Source organism: Pungitius pungitius, chromosome 11 (assembly GCF_949316345.1).
Source record: "Pungitius pungitius chromosome 11, fPunPun2.1, whole genome shotgun sequence".
In the NCBI taxonomy this organism is placed as follows: Eukaryota; Metazoa; Chordata; class Actinopteri; order Perciformes; family Gasterosteidae; genus Pungitius; species Pungitius pungitius.
The window spans coordinates 5957579-5980038 of record NC_084910.1 but is presented as its reverse complement, the minus strand read 5'-3'; the positions used below and the strand labels follow the sequence as shown (position 1 = coordinate 5980038).

The following is a 22460-nucleotide window of genomic DNA, read 5'->3' as shown; positions in this document are numbered from 1 at the left end:
GTCTTAACACGCCATCTAGTGGCGTGTTTGCGTATTACAAGAATAGGATGAGAATGGCTCCGTTTTAGCTTCATAGAAAACTTCTGCAAAAAAGTCTGCAATGTACAACATTCAGAGCATAGAAGGAGCGGTTAATATGGCAACTTTTGGATATATAAAGATATGATGGAGTAATTGCACAGTGCCCCACAGCTGAAAGTTTTAGCGTACACCGTTTCTACCATTTAGGGATTACTTTAGCTCGCTGTATTGCACATGAATAAAACCGCAGAATGAGGTTCCGGTTTGAAAAGCAACAAACTTGGTGCTGTATTGATACGGCAATATGAACTGTATTCTTTTCAATTCATGTTTTTATTCTAATGGGATTTGCAACATCTACTTAGGGCTAAAATGTTAATGACCTGATGGTGCAGTCTGCTTCACCTGGAGTCCCTCCCCTCAGGTTTGGTTATGTTGCTTCAGCTGTGGCTTTGCTTTTGCACATGTTACACTCGTGCACAGAACACACTACTTACCCTATTTTCACAACCCACATTTTAATTACATAACAGGACCCTGTCATTTGTCCGTATCACCTGAGCCATGTCGGAACCATCCAATCCAACAATCTGATGAAACAATGAATTTGAGATATTCCCATTCAATGCATTGATTCTGTCAAATACATTTCCTATTCCAAACTAATATGCTGGATATTCTGGACACACTGTATGTTAGTCCTGGAAGAGGGACCTCCTCATTCTAGAGTTTAATTTTTTTCCTCTGTATCTTTCTTTTCTTGGTTTAGGCAAAAAATACTACAGTTATAAAACAGTTCCATTTATTTACAAAAATAGATAGTAACAATTATATGTAAAATGAAGAATCTATAAATGCATTAGGATCACATTAGAGCAGGTAGAGTTTGTGGGGCGTGTGACTGGCGCTCAGAGCACACAGCGGTATTTACATGCAAACATGAGCCACACTGCACATGCGTTCTCTGGGTAGGCAAACACACGGACGCGGACCGCGAGCCTCACATGGTCGCCACGGCAACACACTATCTCCTCACAGAACACAGACCTGCAGAAAAAGAGATCCAGGGCATGGAAAATCATGTATTAAAAAGGGTTTTTAATAAAACTATACTTTTACACTGGATATACTGGAGTAGACTGTTAAAAGCCCTGCAGTGTTTGTTTTGTTGTGGGCTACTGTAGCAACATGCCATTGGTCCCCAGGATGGGCTCTAAATGAAAACGGTTGTCCCTTTCCTAAGAACTCCAAGTTGTTCTAGTGAGAAGCTTTTAGTCCCAAAATGTTCAGTCAGCACACATATTTGACAAATTAACATCAAACAAGGATGCGTTTGTGAACAAATGGCTTCAGAGGATTAATCAACTTGCTTATTATATGGTCAAAGGTTTGTTTCTACATGCATATGATATACAAAATACAGCCCGAGCAAAACCCATTAATTCATATTTTACCTTCATTTACCATTTATTTCCCTTGAAAGTTCCCACCTTTCATAATTCCATGACTTTATAACCATCTGCAGGCGCAGAGGGACGGGTCTGGGGAGCCACAGCGCAGCACTGTGTGTTCTACACGGGCAGGATTTGTAACGGAGATGTGGAATGTTGCTCCTATAAGCAGATTTACGTTGCCCTCTTGAGCTCTTAGTTGAGGATCTGCTGCAATGCGCTGCAGCTGGTGGGGATTTGCTGCCATAAGTCTCAAGTATAGTGCAAACAAGTGTCTCACGGGGCAAAGTGGCTCTGTTTGCAGTGCTGTGCTTGGGCTTCACGAGCAGGCTGCTTTACAGAATCTTCCCAAATGCTCCCCACTGAATGGCGTTGACCAATGAGATCAAGGGACCCCACCCCCGGCTCACCTGAGGCAGGTAGCAAAGGCTCTGCGAGCGTTGCGGTGCAAGAAGTGGATGGGGAAGCCTTTGAAGGTGTGGCCGTCTGGCACAGCCCTCCTCACCGCGTCCTGGAACTCCTCGTTGCCGCACGAGACGCCGGTGCAGCGCTCCAGCTCGTAGGCCGACAGCGCCGAGGACAGCAGATAGGACAGGTGGTCGTCCCACACGGACGCGAGTCCCAGGTCCTGGGGTGGAGACATTTCTCTGGTCACTCACGCGTGACCTGAAACGCACAGACTTTAAATGTCCTCATCCCCTCCAGCGCTGGGTCTTACCTTCCTGTGCTCAGAGACCAGGAAGCGCATCTCCAGCTCCAGCTGGTTGCTGGCAGCGGCTGGATCCAGAGATGGGGCACAGAGAGGAGGCAGCGGGGGCAGAGATGTGGTGGAGCCTGGGCCGCAAACAGTCTTCAAAGCTTCTTCACTCATTGCCTTCCACCGAGACTGATTCTGGAGGGGGAAAAAAAAGCGCTTATCTTAGACTAGAAAAAGACATTTCAGTGTAGCCGCTGCCTGCCTTCAGGGTAACACGAGCTGCTGATGAATGGAACTGGTGCAGATTTAATTTCCCTGGAAACCACTCGCTGCTCCGGGCTGTCTGACTCATGCTGTCCTTTCCAATTTGGGGGACTGTGGGTGAGCCAAGAGTCGTCCTTCAATCAGAGGCTTGCCAGTACGATCCCCAGCTCTGCTAATCCGCATGTCAGTGTGTCCTTGTAGCTCCCGTAGCTGAGACTGCAGTGTGTGGATGTTAGTTACTGGAGGCAGGTGGCGCTGTGTGTGGTTGCGCCTGTCATCGGTGTACGTGTTGGTGAATGACTTGAAAGGTTAAAGTGATTCGAGTGGAAACCATTATGCTGGTGGCTAATAATCAATAAATACAAGTAACATGTGACCGTTAGCGTTCTCCTACCTGGAGGTCAAAGACACAAAGTTCCACGGCGTCGGACGGCTGGCAGTTGGCCAGGAAGGTCAGGTGGTTGAAGACGCAGCCCACGGTGCGATAGGGGGACGAGGGTTTGGGCTGGGGGGCCAGGGGCGGGGCGTCAGGGTCTATGGCCCGGTGCAGGTATCTGAGAATACAAACGTCAGTATCAACACATTAACAAAACAGATAGAAGATCATTATTACCATCACCACCATCATCCTCTGATACTCTGGCTCAGATGTACCCATTTACCAGTGATGGTGCACATTTCATTCTACATCTAAATGTAAAAGAGAACTTAAGACAGATTTGTCCGTAGTCCCTAGGCAGGTTTAAATGTTATTATTGTCAGTACAAATCAACAGCAAATATTAATACAGAAATATGGACGCTCATCGAATTCAAATCAGCTAAACGTTCAACCATGACATTGAAAATCTTTTAGACAAAATCAGGCTTTTTTTACTCATTGCATTAAGCACTTTTCCACAATCTTGCGATATTGTGCGACACAAAGTAAACGTGTTTTGAAAAGACTCAACAGGCATGTTTAATTTCCACTAAAATAATTTAGGACTTTAAAAAGCTGTCAATGACACTGCTTGCTAATGTACCGGGTTGACGTCACTAGAATACTGATAAGTGACAGAAAATCAACTCTATCTTCATGATAAGATCAGTGAGGTAAAGACAAAACATTTCATGTTAAAAGTCCTTCTGACAAACACGAGGAGCTAACTGATGAAATAAATAACAATCAATACAATGAAGTCCAAAAGCTCCCTTAGACAGTGTATGTAGTATATTTGGTGTCTGACATATACATTAAAATGAGAAGGTGCGGAGAAAGCAGCTGCGTTCCATGAGTCGTGGGCCGGCTGCAGAACATGTATGGGTGTAAAGGAAGGAGGACCTGTGCGCCGTCAGACTCTCCCAGAAGGTGATGCTCCCGTCGGTGCCGCGGGTCAGCACCCAGGTGTGCGGCGTCCCCTTGGCTTTGGTGCCCACGCACACGTACGCATCCAGGCCGAAGCCCAGAAGGAGGCTGCACAGCAGGGCGGCGTGGTCCTCGCAGTCCCCCTGGGAAGGAGTTGGGAATGTGTAACTACATCACCGACGGGGTTCTCACGTCTCTTTAAGTCAGTTGGGTTCAGAGCTGCACAGCTTGTGTGTTCTAGCGTTAACCTAAAATATGACTTTATGTTATGATTTGTTCATGACATATTCAGATTTTATATTGCAAATGCTTACTAAAACCTTATTTTTCTAATTAAAAAAAATCCATATTCCATGGCGCTCTATACACAGATTTGAAGAGGTTCACAAGCATTATCATACCATCTGCTTGACTAATCCATAATGTCACTGCATGATGAATTAAGAGTCTGTTTAAAGAGAAATACAATATGCGTATTGCTCTGCTCTGTTTGCCTGTCAAGTATTGCGCGCAGACATGAAGAGTCTGCTGCAGATGCCTTGTGGCAGTAAGCAACTCTCCTTTCCGGTAAAGAGGTTTGTGCTGGGGACTCTATGCTGCACGCCGCATGCTGGCTGGGCTACTGACAAGTTCCAATGATAGATGTTCCCCACAAGTGCTAATATGGACGGCAGCCTCGGAACAGGCTGGGGACTGATGAGGCTAAATTAATTTTCCCCCGGAATGAAACTCGTAAATCACAGCTGCCACGGGCCACTTTGCCAGAGTTGCGTTGCGTCTGTGCTGGCAGCCGCTCACGGAGGAGAGGCGGGGAACATTTATCCTGTGGTGGGTCTGGGAAATTCCCCGCTATCTCGCAGAGATGAAAACGCATCAGTCAGTCGACTCGGCCCAAATCCCCCTTTCTCAGAAATGACATCGTCAGCTATGCTCAGAAATGGAGTCAATGTAAACGCAGCTGGGCCGAGTTTGATTTGACGCTTTCGGACTCTTGGAACAAATCGCTTTCATAACAGTTAGCGGGGGCAGGCTGAGGTTATATGGGGGTATGTTACATTGCATTCATGCATTGCAGATCCGTATCATGCGTTCATGATTATGGTTCTTTTCACACTCTTCTACATCTTGTGTGTTTTGTTGCACTGGCCGATTTGAAAGTTGGAACTCTGAATTGGTTCAGATTGTTATGTTATTTGTGCTGGTGATGGACATTGCTAATAGTTTAGCCTTCTGTGAACTGCTTAGATTAAGCCTTTAGCGAAAGGCTAGCTGGAAGAGACATAGAGAGAAAGAGGTTGTGATTGTTTAGCCTCTTTTTAGGCTAATTCCCATACCCTTGGGGTACAAATATAAACATCCGCACTTGTTTATATGCTCAATGGTTTGTTTGCTCAAGGAAAAAAAAATAAAGCCTGCCCCTGCTTTAACGTGGACTTTGGTGTTGTCTCAGTCTTGTCTTGTGAAAGGCTGCCCGGTCGTCCTTACCTTCCCCCTACACAGGAACGCCATTAGTGTGCACCACTGCTCCTGCTTGCCTCCTCCTCCTCCCACCACGGGGGCCTTCTCGTGGGCAAGCAGGCTGACGAAGCGGGCCGCCTGTCGTGGGCTCTCCAGAAGTCGGCCCGCTCGCAGGACACTCACGTAAGAACAAGTCGGCCTGTTGATGCCGTTCTCGTCCTGCAGAGAAAGACGCACACAATGACACACACAGGGATGGGTCAGAGCACATACTAGTTTGAGAACTTCAGAATTCCATAATCCCTAAACTGGGAATATATGAGCAATCCTCTCCCCACACCACCAACAAACTAACTAAACTAAACCAACTAAACCAGGGAAACAAATGAATTAGAGGAACTCCATAAGCAGCATCTGCAAGTCTGTAGAGTTGAGACACAAATGTCCTTCAAAGTATGCGAAACCGTGTCATACCAGGGTTCAATTTGGACCAACCTGCGCAAAGATCTTGACCATCTTGGATTGGTTTGATGGACGGATCTCCAGAAACTCCCTCCACCACTGCTTGGCATAAACCAAGAAGAGCCTCTCCTTCTCCGCCGTCCTCTGTCTCTCCAGTGATTGCTGAATGAGATGTACACACCGGTCACTACATGCAGCGCTTTGATCGCTGCCTCCACATCGATGAGTTGTCGTTATTTCCCTGCGTCTGCTTCAAGAATACTGAGGCCGGCGAATAGATTCTGGGCTGCTGACCTGCGTGCTGACGACGGCGGTGCTCAGAACCTCGGTGAGAGGAGGGTAGAGCTCCAGACTGACGGTCAGAACACCAGCTGGGACTTTGCATTCACTTCCTGGAGACACACATGTTTAAGCCCATTTTAGATGATTATCATCAATCGTTTTGGCCAGAATGACCCTGACATCACAATTTTACATCATTTACCAGTACAAGAACGATTCTTTGTTTTGAAAGTCATGCTAATGGAATGTTGTTTCAAAATTTAACTCTCGATTTTGCACCACCCAATAAAGTATTCTACTCCAGAAATGAACTGAATGATTCACACTTCACTGCTTAACATACTCATTTTTCTTCTTTTAAATCACATTAGCACATTTTAATTAGTAATTCAGTAGCACACTGTCACCCCTGTATTCACTGCAATAACCATTCCTCACCGACTCCCATCAGCTCCACAGCAAAGCAGGTCCTCCCGCTGGGCGAGCAGAGGACCGCCCTCCAGTCCAGGAAGTAGGACGAAACCAGCGCCGTCTCACCGGAGGTGTCCGTCTTGATCAGCACCATGTGAACAGGATCACACAGCGACAGCATGGCGGTGGCGTCGGCCATTTTACTGCCCTCACCTAAGTTTCCCCCCCCCCAAAAAGGTTTAAAAAAAGTATCACTGAGAGATTACACAGCACTATTAGATGCCGGGTGGACAGACGTACCGGTTCCATCTCTTTGGACCTCCAGGAGGAATCCCTCCTTCAGGTCAGGTTCGCAGGCGCAGGGCACCGGCTTTGAACAAAACCTCTGGTTGCGGAAGTGCAGGTAGAGCGTCAATGTAGAGCAAACTTGACCGGGTAAAGGCTCTGGTTCCTGGAGATGCTCCAGGAAGGCCTTACCACCAAGCACTTGGACATACAAGTGTCGTCTGGACGGGTCAATATTGGCTGAGAGAATAAAAAGTCAACAATTAACCTTTCCAACATTAAGAAGGACAACTTAGAAAGGTAATAGGCCGTGCTATTAGGTTGGTTTAATACGTTTCTTACTTTTTTCATGCAGAGTGATGTTGTCATCGAGATGAGGAGCAGCCTTAGGACGGGACCCCATTTCTGAATCTGTTGGGACTTCCTACCAAAGCAGACCAATGTGACAAAAATAGTTCAGTCAACTGGTGATTGAAATATTTATACAATTGAGAAATTGGGTTAATATTAGTATGTGACTATCTAAAAAAGTGGAATTATTTACTGATTTACTTTTAAATCAAATAAATCTGTGTGAACTGCGTAACTGTTGAGTATGCAACTGACTGACTGAATGCCCCTTGAGTTTTGGCCAACCTGTGTAAAGTGTAGGCCCTTCATCGCATCCTCAATGATGCCCCTGCGCTGCAGAGCCTGCAGGAAATCCGTCTCAGACAGGGGTCGCTGTCCCGGGCCCTGCTCCTCCCTCACAGTCGCAGCCAGAACCTCTCGGATCTTTCCGTGGATGTCCATCTTTTGACCAAAAGAAAGCGGATGAACCCCCCCCCGTTTGCATGCACTTATTCCTCAGCAGTAGTCACAAGCAGGGCCGGGTCTAGGCAGGGGCAAGAGGGGGCCTGGCCCCCTCAAATAAATGTTGTGCCCCCTCAAACTAAATAAGTGTGCCAAGCATTTGAGACCACAGTACTTTACAATGCCCCCTCAAGATTTGTGGCTGCCCCCTCATACATGCTTGTCTAGACCCGGCCCTGGTCACAAGCAGAGGCCTGGGTTTATTAAGACTGTTCCCCACCGCCACAACAAAATCAAATTCATTAGCATTATTAGTAATGTTATCCATGAACTTGTAAGATGATACAGGTGCAAGATTTTGATTGGAATCGTTCAGATCAGAGTTTGTGTTCAGACATGAAGGTAAAGAAAAGGAAACAGAAAGAATATTGGTCCCATAGGCAGCAAGCTGCTAGAGATAACCAGTGCCTTTTTTGCCTCACGGACGTGTCATGTTATTAAATAAATGTAAAAAGTGTCAAGAGGGACAAGCGCATGGAATTGGGGGAAGAGTAAATTTTCTAAATAACAGGACAATTCTCCCTCTCTGTGGCCCGGTGGTTGGGGACCAAATGCATTGATATATCGGCCATACATGAATGTGTGGATCTCTACTCATCTGAGTTACTTCAGAGGCAGTCTGCTAACAGACCGGGGAGGCAGCTAGAAAATATCGATCACATGTTGTTAAATAATGCCATTCTATGGTGCAGCCGAACCTAATAAAATATCGATTTACGTGATGCAAGATCTTCAATGGGCACGTAGACAAGAATTGGCATTCGGTGTTTAAGTCTCCATTCAAGAAGACACATAACATTAGATGAAATTATAAAGCCAGGTATCTCAAGAAGTACCCCACACAAAGGCACATTGTTCCATAACATAAAAAGGTGCAGTGAAGCTCACCTTGAGCAGATGGTTGTGAATGATTTGTTTCAGCTCGGAAGCTTTCTCTGGAGGCAGAGACATCACAGGGAGTTAACTAGCGTTAGCTCTTTCGAGCTAACAACAGCTAACTACGTTAGTACAATGGTAACTTAAGGTTACTATCCAACGTTACAGTTGTGTTATACACGACCCATGTAAACATATTTGCCGAGTGTAACACTACGTTAATCCAATGTGACGGTGGATGACAACCACTCATAACAAACACGACCACCGGTTTGAACTGTGGCGGAAAAGCAGGCGGCAATGCGGCTAAACTGATGCCTGAACACGAGCTGTGGCCAATATGGTTCACGTCAACCATTCTATCCTAGAAAAAGCCCCACATATGTCGAGTGAAATATGATCACATGTCCCCTTTCATTTGAAGGAACGTCCAATTTAGTTTTATTCGATCTCCCTGGAAGAAACATGACATTTTATTCAGGGATCGTATTGATTACCCTGTTGTCACGTGTGCGGCGGCAATCAGTAGAGGACCTCTTTGTAGTTCAAATGGAAGCACCCGTTAGGTCTACGTACCACTCATATTCAATTATATCACTAGTTTATTATTTTGATTATAATTCAGATGTTTCTAGGATTATTATCATATGAAGTACTCAAAATGAAATATTGTGGACAACTAACACAACCAATACAGGACTTCCTTTTCCTCGTAGGCCAAATTCATCCCACAGACAAATAGAAAATTAAATTACTACAGTAGTCGATACGAGCAAGGCCTCTTCTTGAAATATTGAATCAATTCCTGGAATCCGCAGTTGGAGCTGCAGTCTGGCTGCATTGATTTAGCTCACGGTTGGAATGAAATTAGGACTGGAGCCCAGCAGTGGAGTGAGGGGTTAGAGAGCTGTGGGTGGACGTTCACTGACACAAGAGATACAAGAAAGAACACAAGCAGACAACAAGGGTTTGGTTAAAAAAAAATTATAATCAAAAAAAAAAAGCTGACTGTTTTATTTGAGGAAGTATTTCATTTTTGTATGCTCCGTCATGTTCTCACTGCGGCTTTCAGTAGGGTCAAAAAACTCCCCTGAAATCTTCATTTGGAAAAACAACAATGAATGGAATGTTACGGTCAAACGTTTCTCATATGGGTCAAATGAGTCAAAGCCAAGTCCAAACGCAGCCACTGAAAAAATCCCCCACTTCGTCTTAATGGGTCCATTCACGCTTGACGCATTTGGTGTAGCATCACTTTTGGATAGCACGTTAATATAAACCGGTCATTGTTGAGTGGGAAACAACTGATCTTAAAACACCTTTATCTGATCATGGTTATGAATCTTGGAGCACAGCCCTTTTCTTCTTCTTCTCTTCCTGCTTCCATTCAATTCACTTCAAGGCACATATAAAGCTATCTCCACCAGTGGACGCAGGCATCTCCTCACTGCTATCCCACGGTGCTCTGCTCCAACTTCTCAATTGCACGGTTATAGCTTTAGATTGGTCCCAGTAAATTCACAACCAAATTTTTGCCACTTCTTTGTGTTCGACTTTCAAGACACAGGTAATATTTGTGTCAGTTATATCCAAGAGATTCCAACAGAAAAAACGTTCCATGACAATATTTCATTAACAGCTTTACTGGCTGTTATGGATAAGTTTGCTTTGGTTTTCCTCAAGAAATAAAAAAGTACACACATAAACCCATCCAGTGGGTAAACACATGCACTAAGCAGTGACCAACTTTTACGTTGAACGCAACACTCAAAGCTTATGAAAAAAGGTGCTCAGATAAAAGAAGAAAAAAAAGAGGTTAGAAACATCAGCAGGGCTGCTCTCAATAAAGTATCCAGTCACACAAAAATATAGATCTGGTTGTATCAAGATGCCCTGCTAAATGCTAGTGGAAGAACAAGTGAAAAACCTCTAAATGTGTGCAGAATATGCACAGAAAAACCACAACTATTTGGCTCTTAGCTCTGGGGTCTGATGGTGGGGTGGACCATCAACGAAACCACTTATTTGAAATGTTTAGGTGTCTACGGATGACCGACATGCACCTGACCGTTACAAATAAGGAACAAACGACACGCGGCAGAATTCTTCTTTTTTTTCTCTTGCTTTGCACTGAACCTTTTGTAGGGTTCCTCTCAAAGCGGTTCGCTATGATACAGTACATTCATCGAGTGGCAAGAAGGAAATTAAATTGTCGTGCTGGCACCAATATCCTGAGATGTTACTAATTTTTGTTTGTTTGTTAAGATCTTAAAATGAAAAATATACACACAGAATCATTTTTTTGATCTAGCGCTCCCGAAATTTCTGACCTTAAGAAATAAATACCCTCAGCTATGCGTCTACATCTACTTAGGGAGGTACCTAACCCCAGGTACTGGTGCAAATTAGGAGTCTGTTGTTGTGTGTTCACTGGGAGTATATCCAGCACACCAGCAGGCCGACAGCCACGGCCGCCCCGGCGCCAACGTTGAGCAGGATGGGTCTCCAGTACTGCCACGAGTCTCGTTTCCTCTCCGAGTGGCTCAGTCTCTGTTTCATCTGCTGGACCTTCTGCGAGGTGCTGGCGATCCTCTCCTCGCGGTGTCGCTTTCGCACTCTGAAATAAGAGGCGGTCAGCGGGTAAGTGACACTGCGTTGAATTATTACACAAGGAATCTGTCAGAAGTCACAAAGGGCACATTTTACTGCATAGATGACCCGACAAGGAGCCCGCCACTTACTGCCCCGAGTCCTCGGCCACGCCGTGCTGTGGGTCGTCCAGCTCCTTCGCCGACGGGGCGTCCCCCGAGGCGGCCTGGATTTCCGCACGTGTTCCGGGCTGACCGTTGGGCATGCTGTCGTTGAGGTGCGGCCGGGGTGGAATTTGTGGTGGAGTTCGTGGTGGGGTTGGTGGTGGTGGTGGAAGGGGCAGATCTAGCTCCTCCTCCACATTGTCTCTGGACGAGCCTTTCTGCATGTCCTGAGGACGAGACACAGAGACGCAGAGTTGGCCAGGAGACGAGGACGGACTCTGGGGAGCTGGACGAATATTTTGGACTGGCCAAGATTCAATGAACGCCTCACAGATGATCAGTAAATCTCCAGATGACCAGATTTAACTTGGTGTCCATACAATTTGAATGACCAGACTAGAAGCTTAGGGATAGCTAAGCTAAACTTGGTGTCAGAGCCAGACTGCACTGCAACAGCATTGTTAGACACACTGCAATGTGGTGATTCCATTGTTGCAGTGCCAAGCTATCCGCTTTGTTTCTATCAACTGGAGCAGGTAAAGCAAAGATCAAACCCCGTACTGTACACATCAGCTCAGATGCATTATGATGTGTTTAAAAAGGAGAAAAACTGAACAAAAGATTAACACTGCGACAACGCCCTTTGTTCAGCGCAGTTGTGACCACAAGAATTCACTTCATCTAATAATAGTTTCTAGTCAGAGTTTAACAAATCCAGATTCTAAATTAAGCAATTAAAAACAAAGGTCTGTATATAGTGTTTGATTGATGTGACGCTCGTTAGACCGAATGTCAGTGGAAGTCGTTAGCTGGTGCACTTTATCTTTATTTCTTAACTTACTAACCCATAGCTTTAGTTTTTACTAAACCCATAGCATATATTTTATTATATTTTTTCATCTTATTCCTGCACTAAGTTGTCTGTTGTCCATTATTGTACTGTCTGCTGTCTTGTGGCAACCGCCCAGTCAAATTCCATGTCTGACATATTCTGGCAATAAACGATTCCTGATTCCTGATCCTGAAGTAAGCCCAGCCTTACTAGAGGGGACTTTTCTCCTCCTCAAAGAAAAATAGTTATAATAGTTGGGCCGACAATTGTAGCAACATGTCCAAATATAATATGTATACGCCCAATCTTCCTGTTTCAGTTTAAATAGCTTAGCACAACGTGATTTTAAAAGGAGCTGCTGGCCTTACCGTGGGGATGAGCTTGGCTCCCTCGATGACGGCCATGTAGGAGAAGCGGAGCTGGTCAGGAGTCTGGATAAGGCCCATGCGGTATTCCCTCATGTCGAGCAGGACCTTCTGTATGGACACTGACGACTGGTTCTTCCTCCTCGCCATCTGCCAAACACATGGACGTGGTGAGAATAAACATTCAGAGAGGAGAGGGGACATTGTCGTTCTGCTTTTACTTCAGTAGAAGGATGTGGGTACTACGCAATCTATCTCGCTCCACTTCCTCCATTCACACCCAACGTTCTACTGTTCTGAATGGGTCTACTTCTTCCAGGATCCCTTTTCACATCAGCGCTCCTCTTTAGAGAACTCTTTCAAACTGATTTGTAACTATCTGATAACAATCTTTTTAGTTCTAAAATTATAGACTTCTTGAAGACATGAATCTCTGGTATTAAGTTCCAGTGATGATACACGGAAACCTTACAGTAGATCTCTGAATTTAACAAGTATAATCCCACTAACGTGTATAAACACTACAGCAAATGAACATGCGTCGGTCCTCACCAACACCAGGCAGGTGTCCACCAGGGCGAAGGTCCCCGAGCGTCCTATTCCGGCGCTGCAGTGCACCACCGAGGGCCCGTGCTCCGGTCCCAGCGAGCCCGACTCCCGGACCTTGAAGAGGAAGTTGAGGAAGGAGGCCGGGGATTCCGGCACGCCGAAGTCAGGCCACGTGGTGTAGTGAAAGTGGTAGATCTCCCTGGACTCCCCCATCTGCAGCGGAACGGCATGTCGGGTCAGGTTTTACAGCATTGTGGAGACTGGAGTCCTGCATGCCTTGTGGCCGATGTTCACTTGAACCCGCCCCCCTCCCCCCCCCCCCCACTCCCCTCGTGAAACAGAGCACTACATCATCTTCAAAAGGTCTGGACCAAAGCTTTGGCAACACTTGTCGATCAGCCAGACCCCATGCAGAGGTGGGCCCAGTAAGGCCCCCACAAATCATCAAACTTCCATCGTTTGTTTGTATGTTTGTTTGCATTGTAGCAGTGTATGAAAATAAAACCTGCACGGCAGGTAACTCACTGCGAACCTGTCTGTGTGAGCTCGCAGCAGCCCCCCCCTCGTCGGCTGAACTGTTAGCCCCCTGGTTTTAGCCGATTATTACCTCCCCCCCCGAAGTTCTAAACCTAGGGGGAAAAGGTGACTGGGCAGAACCTTTCCTTTAATACCGTTACCCGCTGCAATACCAGAACCATGCATACTCCTCCAATAGTCCAGTTTGCCTCTGGTGCTCACCATTGTGTTCTGCAGTTGCAGCACTCGGATTGTGTAGTAGGAGCGGTCCTCCTCTGAAAGCAGGCGGACCACGAACCCCGTGTCTGTGAAGGACATCTGCTGCTCCTCTGAGGTGGGCCAGTACTGTGCACACTTCTCCTGTTGACACAAAAGAATGAAGTAACGTTCCAGGATAAGGAAGTAATTCGCTCTCTGCGGGCTTCAGAAGGATGAAGTCTTGCGGGATGAAAGCACTTTGATCTCTGACTTTGTTTCTTCACTACCGATGTAAAGGAATGTGCACGAATAACACTGGGGATCACGTAACTTCCCCGCAGGGTCATTACAGTCAATAGTGCTGAAATACTTGGCTTGGCAGCCTGTTTACAACAAGTAATAAATAAGTAGTTCCCACGAAGCATCATCACCCCGATTAGACCATTTATTCATTTATTTGCTTGTCTGTAGTGCTGTTTAACAGACTAGATTGTTTTGGTGTTAGTTGCAAGTTAGCTATGGATAATATATAGATCGGTGGTAGAGATGTCTGCTGTGGTTGAAAGAGAGAATAGTCCCTACATCAAGGTCTGTGGATTATCTTGAGTAACACGGTCAAGCTTTCAGGAAAGAGACATTGCTGCTTCCACAAGTACAATGTGGAAATTCTAAGACCATCAGTGCAGGCACGCTGAAAAGGAACTTTTAAAGACAAGTAGGAGGCATCTTGTGTGCACCTGTAATATTTGTAGATCAAAAGATTGGATAGTATATATTTGCAACCTGTGAGATTCTGATTCTTTTTCATTAGGGGTGTGGGGGCGTGTTAGATGTGACCTTTAACGAGGTTATTCTCCATCTTCTCCAAGTACTCTTCAATAGATAACCACAATAAACAGATTTGTTTACTTGGAAGGTGCAGTATGTTGTGGAATGCATTAATTTGAGTAAAGGCAGCAGCTTATATATTTCCATCCTGACACCAGGAAACAGAGCATCAGGTGCTGAATTCTACTCACAGATCCCTTTTCAATGACTCTGTTGAGCATTATAACAGCTTTGGAACACTGCTCCCAAATCATCAGCCAGAAATGACCACAGGTGTTCCTCAAAGGCCCCTGCAGACACAAAAGAAGACATTTACAGAAGAAAAGAAATCCTGTCATTGTCAAAAGGGAGATGGTGGCGCATGGAGTAGTGTGATGCACTGGGAGCAGCAAGGTTGGCGGTTTGAATCCTGGCTGCCCCATGTGCCCAAGTGTCCCTGAGCAAGACACCTAACCCCTAATTGCCCCCCAGGCAAAATGTAATGCATGGGTTATAATGCAATGTAAGTCGCTTTGGATAAAAGCGTCAGCAAAATGACATGTAATGGAGTGTAAAAGCAAAAAAACAAGAAAACCTGGATAATATTCTTAAATGTATCCACAGGTTTACTAAAGATGTACTTATGCAGCCTGAGTCTTACCTGACAGAGAATGTAAGCCCGCTGGGCTTCTTCCACCATCACTGAACTGGCGTTGATGTAGTCATTTTCAGAGTTTTCAAGTTTAACCCGACTGTGGTCGTCTGAAACCAAGTGGAAACAACAACGAGGCAATTATAAATCACAAACACACTCCGCTCACCCTCGCAGGGGGGAAAAGTCTCATCAACAACCTGGTCCGTCTCCTGACTCACATGGGCTGACGTCTCTGTAGCGGTTCAAATTGCGATTTGCTGGAAGTTTCGCCACTTTGTAGGGAAATTCACTGGCTTGGTTACGGATCTCCTGCAAGAGACCAAATGAAAAAAGGAAGTGGGAAGTTATCACACTTGTGGGACACGGTGTGAAACAAAGCGGTAAGAAGGACATACACCGACTGCCTGACTGAAGTGGTGCACATGCACTCTTTAGTACAATATGCATGCTGCGATTCATCCAAACTGCTGATGTAATGTATGAAACGATCCCAAGTGCGATACCCATCAGAGAGGATAGATATCAGTTATAACGGAGTTATAATGATATATTTAAACCTGACTAAAATATTAGTATAAGTATATATAAGTATATAGACGCACAATAGCACTAACGTGAGAAAAGCAATTCTACTTGTCCCCGGAGAGTTTATCCAGCTTTAGCTTTCTACCGAATTGATAATCGTCTTTAATCTAGTAATTGTTTACTGGCCCTCTATGTGTAACCAACCAGGACAGCGTTATTAACAGTCAACTACAAATCCCCTCCAACGACACGTCCTCTGGTTAGTAGCGGATTATTACACAGCCGTAGTCAAAGTTCAACCACCGGAAAAGACGTAATAAAAACGCTAGGCTCTCTGAGACAGCTGGTGGTGAGACACATGCGCTTTTCTCTGGAAGTCCTGATGAGTTCTCAGAAGCTGGCAGCTGACGTCTGCTAGCGTCACCGAGCATTAGCTAGCGTTAGCTCACCGAGCTCCACTATGCTGCACGCTTTCCTGCTAACGTTACAGGCGTTCTAGCTACGGAAGTCCGGGACTACTAGCCCGGGACTGTTAGTTTCTCGTTCGCCCTCCATGCGTACACGGCTCCACACATAACCTCTGCGTAATGCGGTAAAGTCTACAAGTTGCCCCAAGTAACGGAGTCAATTAGAGGGCTAAAAGTAAACCAAACCCTGGGGAAAGAGTATAACGGTCGAGCTATCCAATTAGCTAGCCCCAAGTCCCATCAGGTTAGCAAACGATCGTCATAGAAACACGAGAGGCCCAGGGTCCCGACTTACATTGAAAAGGTTTTGCCATCCCCCGGATGAATCGATATCTTCAAATTCTTCCTCCATTGTGTCGTGTCTCGGGCCCTGGGACACTTTGTGGATGATCTCAGAGTGTTTGCAGCACAGTTCACGAAGTTACTCCTTTCTGTCAGCCATCTAAACAGCAGTGTGTGTAACGCTGGGATCCCTGCGGGGAGTCTGCTGCTCGTTGACGATGACTTGGGTTGCCAGTTGGGTTTTTTGTCAGCGTACCAAAATAAAAAGACGTAATTCCCTATTGCTGTATTAAACATAGTATGTTTTATTTTATTTTACATATCGACGCACTTGTCAAGAAACACCCTGGTACTAAGCTATTGAATAAAGAAAGCTAGTTATTTAAACACTGATGTTTTATCACATCATACAAAAGACATAAACAGAATGAAAAATAAAAGACTACACGATGCCAAATTAACGTTTAAAAAAAGTTCTGACACAAACCTCTTGTCTTAATGTGCACTGAGTGGAGGAAAGTGTAGGTACATTTTACACTAGACCTGGCAACCCCAGTGAACGGTGAAGGGCAGTTTACTGAAAGTGGAGCTAAAGTATAAATTATTTTAATCCGAATCCTAATCAGGTTTGTTTGACGTCAGTTTTGCAATTTTACAAAAGTATCTGGTTTCCATTCAGTTAAACACTGCTCGATTTTTATCATAAAGTAATGTTAACTCAAAACACGACGTACCCAGGGGAATAATCTAAACCTGGTTTGAGTGCGCCCCCATCTGGTGGAGTCGGGTCATGCGCTCATACATGCGCACAAGACAAAGACCCGCCAAACGCTATGAAGACACGCTCGCGCACGTAACGTAAACGTTGAGACACATGACACAGGCCTGCTAGGCATTCAGCTACTTTGCTGCTAGCCACTTCTAATCATGTTTGTAGCACGTAGTATCGCAGCAGATCATAAAGATCTAATCCACGATGTGTCGTATGATTTCCACGGCCGCAGAATGGCAACTTGCTCCAGTGACCAAAGTGTCAAGGTAAATGTGACGTTGTTCAGCTTGCTAATGCTAGCTTTAGCTGCTACTGCCTGCTGTTATCAACAGCCTTAGCTCGTTTTACTGTCCTACGTTTGCTGATATACGTTGTCATGCTTAATATGTTATTGAGTCTTACTGTCACATGCAACTTCACTTCGTTAAATGTAACTAGTTTTCCTTTAGCACACACCTTTAGCAATGCTAGTTGTACTTAAGCTAATGCTAATTCCGTAACAGCTGTGTAGCTAATGTAAACAAGGTACAGTCAACTCGCATTTCCCATGCATTTTAAGTAACGTTGCAACTCCAATTTACCTGTCAAAAAGTATTTTTGTTGCCATTAATCGTAAACCTTAGGAACGCCACTGCATGTCCCATCATCGCAGCAGTATTTCCCAACGTTGTTTCTCACGTTCTGTCTCTCTCAGGTTTGGGATAAAAGCGAGAATGGAGAGTGGCATTGCACGGCCAGCTGGAAGGTAAGTCCGTGCTGCTTGATTCAAACTAGGAGTTCATTCGCTAGCGTGTATGCAAAGCAGCATGTCCATGTACGTCCCACTCTCAGTCTCTTGTGGGGTTTTGATATAACGTTATAGAGTTAAATCGAACCAGTGTTGTGATTCATTGAGTTGATAAAAGAGGTGCTCTCCTCTGTGCAGACACACAGCGGATCGGTGTGGAGAGTGACCTGGGCTCATCCAGAATTCGGGCAGGTTCTGGCCTCCTGCTCTTTCGACAGGACAGCTGCTGTGTGGGAAGAGATTGTAGGGGAGTCCAACGACAAGCAGAGGGGACTGAGCCACTGGGTCAGTGCACACTTGCAACACAGTTCCTATCAAACTCTGTATTTTTGCATGTAACATGCGTATAGCTGAAGTTACTTTTTTCTAAAGTTGAATAGAACCAGTAACAATTTACTTTTTATCTACCTTCTTAATTACATGAGGAAACGCATAAAAATACTTTTCACTTTCAAGTATTTAAAATCAGTCATGCAAGAACCGGTTACAAAGGGACCATTTGTTTTCGTCAAGAATTTTTAATGAAACATCAGAAAACATATCGTGAGCTTTCTATCCCTCTTTCCCCCTGTCTCCCACTTCCCTCTCTGTTGTTATTCAGATGACTAATGACATATCGTGATGGATGATTTTGCCCATATTATTTTAACCGTAATATTGAAGGAATAGCTAATTCCCCAAACATTATAAAAAAATATGTATTTTGAGGTGCATGTTTGCCCTTTTGTTGTCCCCATTCTGGTAAAAGTAGGCAACAGCAGACTGTCGGGCCAGGTCAACCGTTCCATCTGACCCAACCATTCCCACATTGTCCTGTTTTTAGATAAAGAGAACCACGCTAGTGGACAGCAGAACCTCAGTGACCGACGTGAAGTTTGCCCCTAAACATATGGGCCTGATGCTGACCACCTGTTCCGCGGACGGCGTGGTGAGGATCTACGAGGCCCCCGATGTGATGAACCTGAGTCAGTGGTCTTTGCAGCACGAGATCTCCTGCAAGCTCAGCTGCAGCTGCATCTCTTGGAACCCGTCTAGGTCAGACCGCAGTTTTACTTTGTTTGTGAGGACGGGGTGGGGGTGGGGGGTAGGTGGTTAATGGCTCTTTATTTCCTGCCAAAGCTGTAATGTACCTTGCTTTGCAGTTAAAATCAGGATTGATTGGGCATTCACAAGAAGAAAGGGGGCACGTAAAGACGATATATACGCTCTGAATTGCAGGTTTAGTTTGGTGGAGCTGAACGATGTGGGTGATGCAAAGCTCCAGATTTACTACTACGTTGTTAATTCAACGTTACTAACTTTTATCCTTGTTGCTTTTGGACAACTGCTAATACATTAAGAAGACAGTATAGGGCAAGTAAAAATGACTTCAGGGAAGTAGATTTCTGAAAAAGCATTGACAATGAACCCTGTCAAGGCTCACTGTGCCACAGTCGATGCCTTTTTGTTCTCTTTCCAAGTCAAATAGTGTTATTCCAACTTGTAACCCACACAAAACTGTGACCCTTTTGACACCAAAACTGTGATTCCTCTCTGTCACCCAGCTCTCGGGCCCACTCGCCAATGTTCGCAGTGGGGAGCGACGACAGCAACGTGACGTACGGGGGTAAAGTTCAGATCTATGAGTATAATGAAAACACAAGGTAAGTCGTCCAGATGTGTTGTCCTTTTTATAAGCCAAACATTCCCCCTACAGAGTCAATGATTGTTAAGATGTTGTCTCAATCAATGCTGTAAAGGAAATACGCTAAAGCAGAGACTCTGATGACGGTCACCGACGCTGTCCACGACATTGCATTTGCCCCAAACCTGGGGAGATCATTCCACGTGCTCGCCATCGCTACGAAAGACGTCCGAATCTTTAAGCTTGTTCCTATGAGGTGACTAATTCCACACGGATGCCCGCTTTAACAGACGCACTTCTGCATGCCGCGGACGTTTGTGAAGAGTTTCCAAATGACAACCGGCCACTGAGGTAATTCATTTTGTGATCCATCGGACAGGAAGGAGAGCACCTCCACGGGACCCACCAAGTTGGAAGTGCAGATTGTGGCTCAGTTTGACAACCATAACTCCCAGGTGTGGCGTGTGAGCTGGAACATCACCAGCACTCTGCTCGCCTCGTCCGGAGATGACGGCTGTGTGCGCCTCTGGAAAGGTAATAGTCTGATGTTCGCTCAGGTAGCCGGCAGCTCATCGGTCTTACTTTAGGTTCGGAGACGCTTTTTTTTGGGGGGGGGGGGGGGGGGACATGTTTACAATGCAGGTTAAGGTGAACTATCACCTGATGATGATACATTTTTACTTTTACCTCCCGCAGCCAACTACATGGACAACTGGAAGTGCACGGGCATCCTGAAGGGAGACGGCAGCCCGCTCACCGGCTCCTCCGGTCAGCCCACAGCCATGAGCACCGTTGTGGGCTCCTCGGTCCAGACGTCCCAGAGCACCCTGAACGGGATGTCTGCAGGAAGGTAGGTGGTGTGGTGTGTCCGCCGCCACTCACCCAGCGCGTGCCGAGCCGAGCCAGTCACAACTGACCGCTTATCATGCCTCACACCGACCGGGACTGTAGCCGCTCACTGACAATCCTCTTGGGCCCCACACTGACCAAATGATGAGCTTATTCAAAGAGCTTGGCTTCCCAGCCTGTGGAGTTGGATGTGCTTTGGAGTTTATTTTTTATTAAACAATTTTTTTCCCTGACTTGAAGATATGAATACAAGAAGACTTTGTATTGTCAGTGTTAGCACTAATCATATTCATCAAATGAAAAAATAAATAAAACGCTTTTATATAAATATGAGATGTGACGATTATTTGAACTGATGTTTCGGGATATGCAGCAGAACCATTTTGGTGTTGGGTAACGTTGTATTTTGTAAAACAGAGAAATCTGATTAGATTGTGATGACTAGCATTTTGATATGAGCTCAGTAATTCTTCTCATCAGTTCACTTTTCGATTTGAATGCATCCTTAAGCAAGAAATGCCAAACTCTTTGCGGAGCAAAGAGACTGCTTTAATGAAGCTCATTAACTAACCCAAATAACAAGGAGTATGAACACACGGATATGAATACAGCCACTGACATTTAGCGAGTTGTAACTTGTCCAATGAGAAGAGATAACACACATTGACACAATTCATAAGAAAGCAAACCAACTCTTGGATATTATTGCTCTTCCAGTGGCTTTTTGTCTCTTTATCTGCTGAAGTTACAATTAAATAATGTGTGTATATTAAAGTATTGGAGCTAATCATAGTCTATGTGGCTGTATTTTTGTTCAACTTTAACAACCCTCTTAATTTTACAAAGCCTGTATTTAACAGCTTTGCAGTTTTCAACCTAACTCAAGTCCTCTCTAACCTCCTTAAACTCAAGCTCTATGCGACTGTTGCACCCCAGACTCTGTGAAACCCAAATTAGAGTGTTTTTTTTAAATGACTGCATAAAAGATGTTCTTGTTTCAGTTTGTGAGAAGTAATGTGGTATTGTACTGCTTGTTGCATGCAGGATTGGCAAGACAGCTCCCTTTGCCCCTCCCCTGCGGCAGCTGACCTCTCCAAAGACAAACCAGCATCCTGCGTATTACTAATGTCTCTTCTGCAGCAGCTGCCACTTGCCCTTGTGCCCATGCGTTTGACAACATGTCACGTTAGCTGAGTACTTCCTGGTCGAGGGCTCAGTGACTCAATTCAAACCTGCACGGTTCTCTTTTTTTCTCTCGCACCTTCCACTTTGTTTTGACTTCCTCATGTTTGTCAGATAACAATGCACTTCCACCTTTTCATAGAATAAATCCATGTCACTACTGCGTGCCATTCGACCCTCTCTTTTTGTCATTTCAAGCATACTTGCATCACTTTTGAATCTCTCATGTCTACTTCTCTCTGATGTTGTCCCCACCCTCCCCATTCCATCGTCCTTGTTTCTCGTCTCCGTCTCCACCCATTTTTTTTTTGTGTTGCTTCAGGTATTTCTTCCCGCCTCTGGATCCTCCCAGAGCGGGGACCAGGTATGGTCACCTGCTGCCTCCCTCCTCTCTCATAGAGCATTGTGATGCTGAGCCCACTCAGCCTCTTCCCCACAGACTCTACTCCAGAGCACTGCTGCCTTTACCAGAGGCTGAAGGACTGTGATTTAGCTCAAAGAAAGAAAGGATTTGGTTAGGGGAGGTGGGTGGGAACCCCACAAGTGCCATTCATTTTGAATAAAGATTCTGTTTATGATTCTGTTCTGTTTATTTCCGTCATGGTGTTTTTGTGAAATTTGCATAAAGCGGCCAGTGAAGCCGTCTTGATAAACATTTCAACGTTGGAATGTAAACAATCAACGAAACATTCTACTTTTGTATTTGTATTTCTGTATATGGAATCTGATTAAAAGGCAACTTTTCTTCCAGAGGACAGCAATGACCTCTGACCTTCAGTGCCGGCAGAGGGAGTGTTACGGTTCGGCGCTCACAGAAGTTGGAAGTCGAAATAAACATCAGATATGATAAGATATGAAAATTTTAAAAATATATATTTTGGGCTTTTTTTC

The 22460-nt window shown here is 45.2% G+C and overlaps 3 protein-coding genes across 4 annotated transcripts; 1 reads left to right on the top strand and 2 right to left on the bottom strand.

Annotated features, from left to right (window-relative positions):
- Nucleotides 1–522: 522 nt before the first annotated feature.
- Nucleotides 523–8690, bottom strand: cep76 (centrosomal protein 76). The gene is made up of 13 exons (XM_037455177.2): nucleotides 8419–8690; nucleotides 7315–7470; nucleotides 7021–7102; nucleotides 6694–6918; nucleotides 6421–6606; nucleotides 5995–6092; nucleotides 5734–5862; nucleotides 5266–5457; nucleotides 3757–3923; nucleotides 2828–2987; nucleotides 2191–2364; nucleotides 1883–2100; nucleotides 523–1068 (listed from the first exon to the last, which is right to left on the bottom strand). Exons 1-13 carry the CDS (start codon nucleotides 8479–8481, stop codon nucleotides 930–932), a joined length of 1989 nt encoding a protein of 662 aa, XP_037311074.2. The 5' UTR covers nucleotides 8482–8690; the 3' UTR covers nucleotides 523–929.
- Nucleotides 8691–9382: 692 nt separating this feature from the next.
- Nucleotides 9383–16851, bottom strand: ptpn2a (protein tyrosine phosphatase non-receptor type 2a). The gene is made up of 9 exons (XM_037452853.2): nucleotides 16369–16851; nucleotides 15300–15390; nucleotides 15088–15188; nucleotides 14639–14737; nucleotides 13644–13781; nucleotides 12909–13118; nucleotides 12360–12506; nucleotides 11148–11386; nucleotides 9383–11023 (listed from the first exon to the last, which is right to left on the bottom strand). Exons 1-9 carry the CDS (start codon nucleotides 16423–16425, stop codon nucleotides 10834–10836), a joined length of 1272 nt encoding a protein of 423 aa, XP_037308750.1. The 5' UTR covers nucleotides 16426–16851; the 3' UTR covers nucleotides 9383–10833.
- A 158-nt stretch (nucleotides 16852–17009) lies between these two features.
- Nucleotides 17010–22319, top strand: seh1l (SEH1-like (S. cerevisiae)). 2 transcript variants are annotated; one of them, XM_037452854.2, is made up of 9 exons: nucleotides 17010–17393; nucleotides 17822–17872; nucleotides 18053–18199; nucleotides 18738–18949; nucleotides 19459–19557; nucleotides 19654–19794; nucleotides 19918–20072; nucleotides 20235–20388; nucleotides 21892–22319. In XM_037452854.2, exons 1-9 carry the CDS (start codon nucleotides 17283–17285, stop codon nucleotides 22055–22057), a joined length of 1236 nt encoding a protein of 411 aa, XP_037308751.1. In that variant the 5' UTR covers nucleotides 17010–17282; the 3' UTR covers nucleotides 22058–22319. The 2 variants fall into 2 exon arrangements, with proteins under 2 accessions (XP_037308751.1, XP_037308752.1); XM_037452855.2 differs by lacking the exon at nucleotides 21892–22319 and adding an exon at nucleotides 21432–21885 and having other exon boundaries at nucleotides 17064–17393.
- Nucleotides 22320–22460: the final 141 nt, after the last annotated feature.

Coding starts and splice junctions, on each gene's coding strand:
- cep76 (XM_037455177.2), bottom strand. CDS start 8,481: ATGTCTCTGCCTCCAGAGAAAGCTTCCGAGCTGAAACAAATCATTCAC. Junction 7,103..7,314: donor AGGGCCTACACTTTACACAG/GTTGGCCAAAAC, acceptor CTGCTTTGGTAG/GAAGTCCCAACAGATTCAGA. Junction 5,863..5,994: donor CCGCCGTCGTCAGCACGCAG/GTCAGCAGCCCA, acceptor CATCTCATTCAG/CAATCACTGGAGAGACAGAG.
- ptpn2a (XM_037452853.2), bottom strand. CDS start 16,425: ATGGAGGAAGAATTTGAAGATATCGATTCATCCGGGGGATGGCAAAAC. Junction 14,738..15,087: donor GGGCTTACATTCTCTGTCAG/GTAAGACTCAGG, acceptor TTGTGTCTGCAG/GGGCCTTTGAGGAACACCTG. Junction 13,119..13,643: donor TGCAACTGCAGAACACAATG/GTGAGCACCAGA, acceptor GTTCCGCTGCAG/ATGGGGGAGTCCAGGGAGAT.
- seh1l (XM_037452854.2), top strand. CDS start 17,283: ATGTTTGTAGCACGTAGTATCGCAGCAGATCATAAAGATCTAATCCAC. Junction 17,394..17,821: donor CCAGTGACCAAAGTGTCAAG/GTAAATGTGACG, acceptor TGTCTCTCTCAG/GTTTGGGATAAAAGCGAGAA. Junction 19,558..19,653: donor GAGTATAATGAAAACACAAG/GTAAGTCGTCCA, acceptor AATGCTGTAAAG/GAAATACGCTAAAGCAGAGA.